General features: G+C 34.3%; 1 protein-coding gene across 3 annotated transcripts in view; it reads left to right on the forward strand.

The window, feature by feature from the left end:
- The window catches only part of SNAPC1 (small nuclear RNA activating complex polypeptide 1), a 44,986-nt gene extending 31,479 nt beyond the window's left edge, over positions 1 to 13,507 (forward strand). For all 3 annotated transcript variants that reach the window (XM_042989852.1, XM_042989851.1, XM_042989850.1), the window contains 2 exons: positions 8,316 to 8,414; positions 11,014 to 13,507. In XM_042989852.1, the coding sequence (XP_042845786.1) occupies positions 8,316 to 8,414; positions 11,014 to 11,066 (152 nt within the window). In that variant the 3' untranslated portion in view covers positions 11,067 to 13,507. The remainder of the gene's footprint in view (positions 1 to 8,315; positions 8,415 to 11,013) is intronic.
- The last annotated feature ends 382 nt before the right edge of the window (positions 13,508 to 13,889 follow it).

The following is a 13,889-nucleotide window of genomic DNA, read 5'->3' on the forward strand; positions in this document are numbered from 1 at the left end:
GCAGAGCCTGATGTGAGGCTTGATCCCCAAAACCATGAGATCATGAGCTGAGCTAAAATCAAGAGCTGGACTGAACTGACTGAGCCACCCAGGTGTCCCTGAATACTTTTGTGCCAATAAGTTAGACAGCTTAGATAAAATGGATATATTTTTTAAAAGACATTTCCAAAACCAAAACAAGAAGAAATAGAGAATCTGAGTAGTTCTATGTTTACTAAAAAATTAAATTCCCAGATGGCTTTGCTGGGAATTCTAGCAAACACTTAAGAAAGGAATACTGTCAATCCTGTTCTTTCTGAAAAAACAAGAAAGAACACTTACCAGCTTATTGATACTATAAGAAAAGACAACTAAAGACCAATATCCCTCATGAAAGTAAATGTAAAAATCCTTACAAACTGTTAGCAAGTTGAATCCACCAGTATATTAAAAGGACAATTTGGTAGGACAAACTAAGGTTTATCCCAGGAATATCAGGCTGGTTTATTTAGGAAATAAACCAACATAATTCACCAAATTAGCAGAATAAAGGAGAAGGACTATATAATCATCTCAATAGATACAGACAAAATATTTGACAAAATCCAGCATCTACTCATGATAAAAGCTCTGGGAAAATTAGCGTTAGAAGGGAACTTCCTCACCCTGATAAAGGACTTCTGTGAAAAACTGTAACTAACATCATACTTAATGGTGAAACCATACTTTTCCCCTAAAATTGGAAACAAGGCAGGGATGACCGCTTGTTGCTCCTCTTACACATCATACTGGAGGTCCTAGCCAGTGAAGTAAGGCAAGAAAAGGAAGAATAGACATTTAGATTGGAAAGGAGGAAGTAATACTATGTCTGTTTGCAAATGAAATTATTTCTTACTCAGAAACTCTCAAAAAATCTACACAGTAGCTACCAGAACTAATAAGTTTAACGAGGTCACAAGGTGCAGGGTTAGTATTTCTCTGTGCTAGCAATGGAATAATTGTTAATTGAAAAAAATGTTAAAAAGTATAACACCCAAAACACCCAATAACACCCAAAACACAAAATACCGTGGTATATAGGTAACAACATATGTTCAGGATCTGCATGCTGAAAACTACAAAACGATGAAAGAAATCAGAAAAATTAAGCAAATAGAGGGATAATATGGACTTCCTGGATTAGAAGACCCAATACGTTAAGAGTCAACTAATCCCAAATTGTTCTGTAGCTTAAATGGAATTCCAATAGAGTTATTTTTTATAAATTAACAAGCTAATTCTTAAGAATATAGGGAAATGAAGAGAAACCAGAGTAGCCAAAACAGTTTTGAGAAATAACTGTAAAGCTTCAGAAATCAAGACTGTGCTCTCTGCAAAAAGACAGACATACAAGGTTAAGACATCCTAGAAATAGATCCATACTTCAATTTTATATTCATATGCAAAAAAACAGACCCTCAACTCATACCTCTCATCATTTACAGAAATTAATTTAAAATGATCACAGACCTAAATATAAAACCTAAAATTATGAAACTTATAGACAAAAACATAGAAAATGTGGTCTTAGATTGGGCAAAGACTTTTATACATGACATAATAAATACAAGCCATAAAGGGAAAAAATTGACAAATTGGACTTGCCTCAAATTAAAATTCTTTGGAAGACACTGTTAAGAAAACGAAAATACCAGACTACAGACTGGAGAAAATATTTGTAAAATACAGACCTGATGGAGGTCTTGTATCCAAATATATAAAGAACCGTCCAAACTTAATAATAAACAAACAACCCAATTAAAAAATGGGCAAAAGATTTGAGCAGACACTTTGAAAAGAATATATAGATGGCAAATAAACATATCAAAAGATGTTTGACATCTTATAGTTATTAGGAATACAAATTAAAAGCATAATGACATTCTATTTTCCCTGTTGGAATGGCTACAAAAAACAAAAAACAAAACAAAAAAATTGGCAATAACAAAAGCTGATAAGGACACAAAACAGTTTGAACCTTTGTACATTTCTGGTGGGAATCCAGAATGGTGTATAGTCACTTTAGAAGACTGGCAGCTTCTAATAAAGTTAAACACACAACTTAACCATATGACCTAGCAGTCCTACTACTCCTTGGTATTTACCCAAGAGAAATGAAAAATTATATATTCACATAAAAATTTGTATGTAAAAGTTTATAATGGTTTCATTCATAATTGTGAAAGATTGTAGACAGCTTATATATCTTCAACTGGTCATTGGATAAACCAACTGTGGAGTAAGCATCCAGTGGATACTATGCAGGAATAAAGAAACTACTGATAACATGTGATAGCATGGGCGACTCATATGCATTGTGCTAAATACGGTGCTAAATACATGAAGGAAGACAGATACTAAAGGCATATAAGACATTCTGGAAAAGGCAAATCTGTAGGGGCAGAAAACATTACTGGTTGCTAGGAACTGAGGGTGGGGGGAGGTGTTGACTGCAAAATGGCACAAGGGAAATTTTCGATGTGATAGAAGTGTTCTGTATGGTAATCACACAACTGCATTGTCCAAACTCCTAAACCTGTAATTGAAAATGGTGACTCTTGTTATATGTAAACAATACTTCAACAACCAAAACAAAACCAAATGAGAGGACATAAAGACTGATTAGTTTGATTATATGTAAAAATTCTGGAAGATTAAGACTTTTCTTCTAAGGTACCAAAGAGAACTGAGGTTTCAAAAGCTGCAGGAGCATTTTTTGTTAGTAATCAACCTTCACACAAGTGCAGAGAGAGGTCAGCTGACCAGGCTGCTTTCTTAAACCCCTAAAAAACAGGTAGTGAAATAGGGTGTGTGTGTGTGTGTGTGTGTTTAATGTAGTTGAGGAACAAAGGAGAAGCAAGTGCAAGATGGGAAAGAAATTAAAGTGTTTTTTTTTAATGTTTATTTTTAAGAGAGGGAGAGGGGGAGGTGCAGAGAAAGGGGGAGGGCAGAGGATATAAAGCGGGATCTGCACTGACAGCACAGAGGCTGATGCGGGGCTCCAACTTACGAACTGTGAGGTCGATGACCTGAGCTGGTCAGATGCTCAACTGACTGAGCCACCTAGGCATCTCAATGAAAGTTTCTTTTCATCTTAAATATTTGGCAGGTGTAACTTATGAAATATCACTTCCTTCACTAACTGTATTTTATTACTTAATGTAGTTGAAACATTTTCATCACCTCTGAAATTAACTTTAAGAACTGGTTCTTTATCACATCCAAGATTTGTTACTGAATTTACTTAGAAGTATTAGGGAGGATTTAACCCGTGAGAAAGAAAGTGGCTCAGAAGGTGTTGTAAATACTCTGAAGCAGAGGTGGTTTGTTAGTCTGTATGTTAATAGAGGTCCATCTGCTTACTTCATAGTTTCTTTTTAATCAAAAATTCATTTCCCTAATGTGAAAGGGTATTTTTGATTTCATGCTTTTTCCAAGAGACACCTTATATTCTATAAAATGCAAAAGAGTTTGTAAAACTACTTGCAGCATATATAATAATGTTAACATTTCTAATTTTAGGGAGCTCTTACCAATTAGTAACAAAAGGGCCACCACTCAGTAGAAAAATTGGCTTAGGAGATGAGCAGGCAATTCACAAAGTGCAGTCAACATGCATATGAAGAGATATTTAATCTCAATAATTAATATAATTTAAAATATGATTTTTATATAATTTGTTAGATTGGCAAAGGTTAAGTATAAGTGAATACCCATTGATAGTGAATGTGTGAAGATGTAGAATCTGAATTTAAGTGGGAGTATAAATTGGCACATCCTTTTCAGACAGCAGTTTGGAATCATCTGTCAAAATTTTAAAGGTATGTGTCTTTCAATGTAGCAATTTAATTTCTCGGAATTTATCCTTTACAAGTGACAAAAATAGGACATTCACTCCAGGATTATTTGAAATGGCAAGTACTAAACAACTCAAATGTATAACATTAAAAAGTTGGGTATATAAATTTGTCAGCCCATATAAAAGAATATTTTGCAGTTATTAAAAAGCTAGAGAAAGTTCTATGTATACGGACATGAAAATATGTTCAAAATCTATCAAGACATTGCTTAGTGAAAATGTTTTTTTATTTTTTTTAATTTTAAAGACTTTTTTTTTTTTTTTTTTTTAAGTTTATTTGAGAGAGAGAACGAGAAAGCATGGGAGGGGTAGAGAGACAGGGAGAGAGAGAGAGAATCCCAAGCAGGCTCTGCACTGTCAGTGCGGAGTCCAGTGCAGGGCTTGATCCTGCCAACTGTGAGATTGACCTGAGCCAGAATCAAGAGTTGGATGCTAAACTGACCGAATCACCCATGTGCCCCAAAAATGTCTTTTTAAACAGGAGTATGATTGCATTTCTGTTCATAAAAATATATGTAGACATAAACACAATATATATCATTGAAGAAATCTAGAAGCTTTTTAACAGTGGTTAATTCTCAGGGATGGGATCATGGGGAATTTCCAAGTCCATAAATTTCTGTAATGTTTGAATTTTATGTGATAACTATATGTTACTTTAGTAATCGGGAAAATTCAGAGATTTTTTATTTTTAATAAACGTAACAATAATTTCATAGGCTTAAGACAAGTAGAAGGATTGGTATGAAAAAAAGTCAGGGTAGTTGGAAGTATAGAGTGACTCCATTTTGCTTGGAGTGTAAAGGATGGGTTGAGGAGTTAATGTAGAAAAATATGTTGAGGATTCTATTGTGACCAGCCCTGAAATGTGGAACCAGCAGACTTTGGTAGGCAGTGGGGAGTCATCTGAGACTTCTGAGCAAGAAAGTGGTATGACCAGTTTTCTTTGAAGAAAATCAATCTGGGAGTAGTATAGTGGGTAGGTGGGGACAAACTGAAAATAGGAACACTAAGTAAAAGGCTGTTTAGGAGTAATGAGCATCTGGCCAGGTGGTGGTAGGAATTAGACAAGCAGACGAACAGATAGGAGAACCAATGTCTATAACCAAACGTAGATGCAATTTAGAGGTATGTCACCAAACACAGAGGCTGATGGAGAGGGGTGAGATAAGGATGCTTAATGCAACTGAAGGAATATTGGTGCCTTTAACAGGAATAATGATCACAGGGTGAAGATTTCTTTTGGGGTAGAATTTGCCCTGATCTGCCTTTTCAGGTTCAATTCCTATAAGAGCCGTCTGGCACATAAGTAACTGCTCAGTGTATTGGTTAGATTTACCTAAATTTGTATTATTCAAGCTCCAGCTATATCTGTTCCCAATCCTAGACCATAGCATGCACATTTCTAGGAGGACATCAGTAATAGTAATGATATGGTTGTGAAGAAGATAGCGGCTATTATTTATGCCACATTTATGATCTGCCACAGTTTTTTCACTTGTCCAAGGTCACCTAGCTATAAATAGAGCTGAGATTTGAATAGCATTCTGTCTGAATACAAGCCTGAATCTTTAATTGCTATACTTGCTGTTTCTCAGGTAACTGGAAATAAGGATCTGGAGCTCAAATTAGACATGCAGTTAGGTACATTGTATTCTAGCTGCATGTCTAGTAACCATTTGTTTTGAGATTGAGCATTAGTCTTTAGTTATAATTGTGTCCCACACTGGTAGCTTTGAGCACAGTATAACCATCTACCTGATACCCTCTGGGGAGTTAGTGTTTGTGATAACTGAGGTTAATGATTTAAATGTCAAAATTTACTTTTTAAAAGTTTATTTATTCTGGTTAATATCTTTCTAAAACATTCTTCTCTATATATTTCTTGTTTTCTACAATGTGCACTTATTTTTATAATGAGAAAAATACTAAAATGTATTTTCTGCTCTCCTTTTTTCTAGAACATTGTACCCTAAACATAAATTTTCTCTTTACGACTCAGAGTTATCATCATAAGCATATTACATTACTGGGTTTTTTAATAATTGTATCAAGAAATATGTTAAGGGGCACCTGGGGGGCTCAGTCGGTTAAGCATCCAACTTCGGCTCAGGTCATGGTCTCTCAGTTCATGAGTTCAAACCCCACGTCGGGCTCTGTGCTGACAGCTCAGAGCCTGGAGCCTGCTTCAGAGTCTGTGTCTCCCTCTCTCTGCCCCCTCCACCACTCGTGTGCTGTCTCTGTCTCAAAAATAAATAAACATTAAAAAAAATATGTTAAGTGTGGGGAAATTTATCTTTATACTTATGGCTTCATGATACAGTACTTTGTCAGCTCTTAGGTCTTGTTTTGTAAAAAGTTTTTCTGTTATATTTATTGTGGTGGGTATCTTATTTCTACTCTCATTGTGGCTTGTTGCAATTTTTGGCCCTTTTGCTCCTTCTTAACTGTAATGGTTTAGGAAACTGGGTGGCCATTCAATTCAGTTTTTATGTACAATAAATGCAATCAGGTTCTGGATAAAGGCCTGGATAAATAAATGCAACATACCGGTGACTAAAGTTCATAAGCTTTATTTACTGTGTGGACTTTGAGATAAACATCTGAAGTTTTGTGTGCTTACTTCCTGGTTCCTTGTATTTGTATTGTACTTCTTGGTTTGTATTTGGTTTCCAAATACAAAAGCACTGTATTTGTTTTTAAGAGATTTTAGAGAGGGGCGCCTGGGTGGCTCAGTCAGTTGAGCGCCGACTTCGGCTCAGGTCACGATCTCGCGGTCCGTGAGTTCGAGCCCCGCATCGGGCCCCTGTGCTGACAGCTCAGAGCCCGGAGCCTGTTTCAGATTCTGTGTCTCCCTCTCTCTGACCCTCCCCCGTTCATGCTCTGTCTCCCTCTGTCTCAAAAATAAATAAACGTTAAAAAAAAAAAGAGCTTTTAGAGAACGTTGCTTTTTAGTTTTTAAACTTAATGTAGAAATCCATCTCTGAAATGTAGTTAATCGTCATGTGACTAGATGTAAACTTTTTTCTCAGCTGTCAGTTTTTAACTCAGTCCTTTGACATTGTTGGATAGATTGTTAGGTTGTAAATGTGAATTTAGGGAAAAACCATTAATAATGGATATGGATGGACATTGCTAAAAGATTGTGAAGAACAGTATCAGTAACTTTGAGTAGATTGTACTGATTATAATTCTGCGAATTGAAAAATTTTATAGGTTCAAGTTAAAAAAAAAGTGATTAGATATACAAAAAGATTTCCTAAAACTACCATCTTAAAAATCATGTAGTAATTTACTATAATTAATATTTATGATTTGCAAGTAAAGGTAAAATTCTATTTTAATGACTTGAAACTTAGTATTATTTTATTAAGCTTGAATTGTGTTTAAATGGAAGCTTATTACCGTTTACTCAACTCTACTTTAGAGCAGTCTATTCACTGCATAAAGTCTATACTCCATTAAGGTCCCAAGCATACATACGTTCAGAGTAGAAAGCTTAAACTTATTTTCATTTAATTTCTTGCCTTTTGCACTGATAGGTACATATTAGCATATGTGCTAAATGAAATACTGTGGTATAAAAAAAGTCAAATCCATATTTAATCATTTAATAAATATTTGTTGAGGCTCTACTATATGCCAGGCACTTTTCTAAGTGCTGGGGGTACCTTAACTTAAATCAAAATCTATCTTTGTGAAACTTACATTCTAGTGGGAGGAGGCAGACCATAGAGAAAGAAATTCACATATAATAATAGATCAGGTGGTAAAAGGATTGGGGAAAAGAATAAGGCAGCGTAAGGAATAGAGAATGACTGGATGTGGGTATTGATGTTGTAACCTAAAAATTACGTGCTAAATGGGACCTGATGAGACAACGGTGTTTCATAAATTTGATTATGATATTTCTTCAGGCACCAGAAGGTTGATGTAGAAAAATCTTTTGGAAAATGGAAAGTCAATGGCAAATTATGACTAGAGAAATCTGTCTTGTAGAGTATATATAGTGAGAAAAGAAAGTATACATTTAAAAACAAGGCCATTAACTTTAAAATTACATTTGTGATTAGTTAATAAAGTTGAAATAACACACATGATTATTCCCTGATGTCTGTAGATATAACCCGTGATGTGTGTGAATAAAGCTTGAGTAAGATACTCATGTTTGGTTAATTTCATTTTTCCCCTTTTTCTCCATTTTCTTTACTTTAATGGAAGACTTAGGTTCTTTTCAAAGCTTAGATACAAATGTATTAGTACTTAAAAACAGATACATGTTTTAAAATGCATATTTCTCTTTATCATTACAATTTTAGCTTTTAGTTTAAATATCTAATTTTTGTTATTGTAATAATGACATTATTTGCGTAAAAAATTTTCTCAAAGACTAACATTCTTTGCTTTTGTATAAAATCATTTTCCCAACTATTTCCAGATGACGTGCAGAATGTACATAAAGAAGATAAATCTTTAAGGCTGAGTATGCCTGTAATTACAGAAGAAGAAGAGGACAATGAAAGTTTTAGTGAAACAGGTACAGATGAAATTTTGTTAAGCTCCTGATGGAAGGTTTTGGTCTTAGAGTGTCAAGGTTTAGAGTCCTTAAAGAGCTTGATGGTTGGCTGTATATTCCTGTGGTACTTTCTTCTTTGACACTTGGGGAATTTTAGTATTAATCATACCATAAATCATGACACTTTAAATGTTAAGACAATAAATAAATGGAAAGGAGAGGTAGTGGTTGATTGAGGTGAGAAGTGAAGGTAACATTCTGTTATTAGTAAGTGAATATGCCTCATCATGAGGATGTCTGCTTGAGTACTCCTAACAAATGGCAAGGTTCACAAGTTACAAATTTTTGGATAAAACTTTAAAAAGATTTTATTGTTAAAAAATAGTTATTTCAAATTCTAAGGAAAAATTTTCACCTATGAAATGATGATTGTAAAGTATTTAGTGGTAAATTGCATGACGTGAATTAAAATGGCTATACCTTTTAGTGTAGTTGTAGTTTTCATAATTTGTAGTTTTATTAAACAACAGTTTAAATAATATTACCTCTGGTAATGATAGTATTACAGAGAATAAGTTATATTTAGCAGTCTAGGCTTGGTAATTGGTAATCCAATAATGAATATAATGTGGATTAAGAATAATGCGTAAGGACTTGTTTCATTTTTGCTCTCTATTCATTCAGCATTTATTGAGTGCCTATCATGTTTCAAACACTTAGCTATGTACAGGGCTACAAAGACATATACTACTAGAATTTAACAACCATTTTATTTTGATCACAGTTATGTAGATCTGAGCAGTGACTGGCTCATAGTAGACTTAAGTAAATGTTTATTGAATGAATCAGATCAGTCTGTGCCTTCAAGAACCTTACAGTTTAGTTAGGGAGAAAAACAACCCAGTTCATTATGGTAGAAACAGGGTTTTATTCAAGTATATAGAAGACAAAGAATAGACATCTAAAAGGGAATATTTGTACCTTCAGAAATGTGAGTGCTTCTGTGATTTGCTTATGGCAGCGTAAAATAGTTCTTTACAATCTTGTGATGAATTTCACAATAGTTTCTTTCTAGTCTTGGTTGGCAGCTTTATTTTGTGAGTCAACAGTTAAACACACATACACACTTTTATGGCTGTTTGGCAAGTCCCATTTTTGTCAGTTTGTGGGGCACCTGGGTGGCTCAGTCGGTTTAGCCTCCGACTCTTGATATCAGTTTAGATCATGATTTCACGGTTCGTGGGACTGAGCTGTTAGCGCAGAGCCTGCTTGGGATTTGTTCTCTCTGCCCCTCCCCCCTCTCAAAATAAATAAATAAACATTAAAAAAAATAAAATCTTTCAGTTTGTGATTTCTAAAAATTTGGTTAAATCATGACATATGCACATGATTTAACAATTAAAATGATTTTATAATATTCATTATAAGAAGCCACAGTCTTCTGACTTTGACTCCTATTTCATTCTTTCTTCATCACTTTTGACTCTTTATTGTTTTGGTGTTTATTACCTCCATGTCTTTAAATAACAGGTGTATTTTGTCACTTCTTTTGTGGATTATCTCTTGACTTGCCACTGAGGATTTAAGTCTCTTTAATATATTTTTCACATCCCACCTCAAATACATGTATACTTCCCAGTTCCAGCCTCCCAATTTAATTATTATTTTGCTTATATCAGTATTCAGCATTTACAAAACATTACTGGCAATAGAGCCATGTAATATAGTATGATTCTTCCTTAATCTGTAGATTTGTTATTTCTCCTTATTTTTTGCCTTATTTATTTTTTCTATAGACTTAACACTGATTTTTCCTCAAACTTTTCCTCATTTGCATAAATCTCCTCTTAGGACATTCACACACATGAGGCATTTTGAAACTTCAGTTTCATCTTCTTAAAGAAGTCTCTTGCTGACCTCTGAACCTGCTTTACTGTGGAAAGTTTGCTGCCTTGGTCTGCTGCACTCCATCCTGGCCATTGCTCTCTTCTAGGAATCTAGAAGATTGCTGGAATCTCTTTTTCTTCTTAGTTTCTTCCTTGTTTTTTCTCATTCCTTTTCCTGTCACTCTTTTGTTTTTCATTGGTGGGGAATATTTCACTTCTTCACATCTTTCATAATTTTCATGTTTTTGTATCTTCTGTTATTTTGTTTTAATGATCTGTAATTTTTAGGTTCACAGCTATTTCTAGATAAACACTCAGTTGAGTGTTAGTTGTGGCATCTGCTGTTGTATCTGAAAAGATGTACTAGGGGTTTGGGTTACATTTTCAGGTTTAATTGAAATGAAAATCACATCTTTATCTCTCTTTGCACTGGTCTGTATACCTTTCAGATCTGGTTTACTGGGTTTGTGTTAGTTATAGGGAGAGCATACCCCTATGAAACAACTTCAAAGTAGCCAATTATTAAATAGGATTTAGGAAGACTAGGACCTACCTTAGTAGATTTTCAACTGCAGTATATCCTTTTGAAGAAAATCATGTATGTTGGTTTAGGATTTATTTTTGGAGCTTTGTTTGAAGGCATTCCAATTAAGCAGCTATATAGTTTAAATGTATGTTATCAGTTAAAGTATTATTTTTTAGACCTGACAGACTTCTTAATTTTATGTCTTTAGAGTTCACGGCACCCAAGAGGAAAAGAAAATCCAGAACAAAGAACCTGGTGTAGAGTTCTTAATTTTGACCTTTCTGAAAGAAGAAAAGATTATATTTTTTGTATATTGAACAGGAAGACGGTCAGTATTAAAAATAATTCTTCTGGGAAACTGTAGGTTATTTCTTTGAAATGACAATATCTTAACATAGTTCTATACTAAAGGAACAAAAAATTAGAAATAAAAATTTACTTCAGAATTTAATTTTACCATTTCTGTTTATGAAGTCTGCATAAATGGAAATAAAGTTTGGATTTAGAATGTAAAAGAAATAATCCTGTTATTTGCAGATTATTACTGTTTCTGAAAACTTTTTGTGATGTTTTATTACTACAGTTCTGATAATATTAACTATTTAAAATACTTGTTCTTGAAATAGTAATGTTTATTACATGCAAGTGGTTAATTATATTTATAGTCTGGTAATGGATTTGTTTATGATGTGTATTAACTATTCTATATATTGTATGGTTGAGTGCAATACAATTTTTGCCTTATTTGCTTTATTTTTAAACCTATGAAACTTCTGTGGTCCGTAACTTAAATGATTGATAATTTAGGAAGCTCAGTTTCTACTTCTGCAATCAATTAAATATTGTCTGGTGCTTGTTTCAAAGCTCCCTTTGGCCTAACATTTATGAATGTATGTATGTTTGTTTGTGTATATATAGATACATGTAGGCATGTGTCCATATGTACACATATGATTAGTTCAGTACATTATTTAAATACATTTAAATACTAATTATTTCTGACAAAACCTTTAAGAGTGGTAATGTGAATTCTAGAATGTGTCGTACATACAGAAAAAAATGTCTATAGCTTTGTGGATGTGCGTCTGTTTAATTTCTCATTTAAGACCTTTAAATGGAGATCACTTAAGTTATGTTGTTTGAACTGCTGCCATTAGCAGACCATCTCCAGACCATGTAGTTGGCTCTGCCTGTCTTACAGTTGATTATACTCCATGTTGTCTTCTAGCATTGTAAATTCAGGAATTTTGCAAATGTCCTGTGAGTGAAAATGTGTGATATCTGTCATCTTTTAAAATCAAAATACTAATGCTAGCCCAAATAAACTTTTATAAGAATCTATGATATCACATTTGTTATCAAAAAAAATTGTTTCCCCTGATTTCAGATATTCCCAGTAGTAGATGGGGTGGTTTTCATAATGTGGACATTGGGTAGAGCTTCTGGGATTTAAAAATTCTAGTGTTAGGGCACTTGGAGGTATGGATCTGTTATTGGCCTCTTGTGTACTAGGTTACTTACTAGAGCCTGTCTGATCATTAACATTTACAGACATTGTAAAGCTAAAGTTGCCCTCTGTTTTTGCATAATAGTACTTACAAAATACAAGGTTGTCATTTCACTTATACAATGAAGAAACTCTGTCTTAAGATGGTAAGTGCCTGGCCCACATTCACAGAGTTCGTAAGTGATGCATCTGGGATACAAATACAGGACTCTTGCCTATAATTTCAGTGTCATTTTACATAAGACAAAAGAACTGGAAATCCAGAGGAATACTCTGGACTGTAAGCAATAATACCCTATTTCACAGTGGCTTAAGCAGTAAGGAAAGTTTAAAACCAGTTAAGTCTCAGTGTAGGGTGGGTCTGAGTTATCAAGTACGTCTGTCCCATGATGGCTTCATATGCCAGGTTTGGGTCCTCAGGGAAAGCTGTATTTCTGCGTAGGGAACTGTTCACCAGCCAAGTTCCCAGATGTCAGCCAGGGACCAGCCTTGCAAGCCAACCTTTCTAAGGATCGCAGTCTCAGGCCTGCTGGGGTGCCTCTTTTGTGCACAGATTCGTCTCATTTTTCACTATTTCAAACAGTGCTGTGTTGATCTTCATGTGTATATCTTGGCTCACTTAGGCTGGGATTTCTGTTGGATAAACTACACATGAATTTGCATGTTGTACTATGTGAATATATGTAAAATTTTGTCAATTATTGCCAAATTGAAATCCAAAAGGACTGCCAATTTACTTTCCTCCTAACAGTATTTACAAAGGACTTGCCACGTCTCCATTACACTTGTTATCAATCTGTAATTTTTGCCAGTTGAATATAGCCTGAATCTTAACAGCAGAAAATGTAGAAAGACCATTAAAAGTAACAAAATTGTATTAAACAGTTGTGAGTTGTTATATGGCCACATCTGACACAGTATAATGCTTTAGCTGATAGCAAGTTTTTCATGAATATATGATGATAGCATGTGAATCACTTGATAATTTGCTTTAAATATGAAATTGAAGTTTATTAAATAGAATTCAAATAGAAAATATTTGTGTTTAACAGTGGGATTTCAGAATTAAAATGTGGTGTCATAATACTTGCTACCTACTAAATTAAGTTCTTTGTATTGTCAACTTGATTATAATGCTGCTTCAAGTCATAAACACGATTTTAATATTAAATACTTACTAATTTTTTATGAGGAAGAGCAGTTGTGTGGCAGTGTTTATAGTCACAAGATATATTTTAAAACCATTCCAGGGGTACCTGGGTGCTCAGTCAGTTAAGCTTCTGACTCCTGATTTCTGCTCTGGTTATGATCTTATGGTTCATGGGATCAAGCCCCACGTTGGGCTCTGCACTGAGAGCATGGAGCCTGCTTGAGATTCTCTCCCCCAGTCTCTCTGCCCCTCCCCCTGTTTCAGGCTCTCTCGCGCTCTTTCATTCTCTCAAAGATAAATAAATAAACATTAAAATTCCACTTTCAGAAATCTTAATATATGAAAGTACTGTTCAAAGTAGAGGCTTGGAATTTTAGTAGCTTTAATGTCATATGCCAGGCTTACTTGGAGTATTTAAAAACAAGCC

This window comes from Panthera tigris, chromosome B3 (genome assembly GCF_018350195.1).
Source record: "Panthera tigris isolate Pti1 chromosome B3, P.tigris_Pti1_mat1.1, whole genome shotgun sequence".
In the NCBI taxonomy this organism is placed as follows: Eukaryota; Metazoa; Chordata; class Mammalia; order Carnivora; family Felidae; genus Panthera; species Panthera tigris.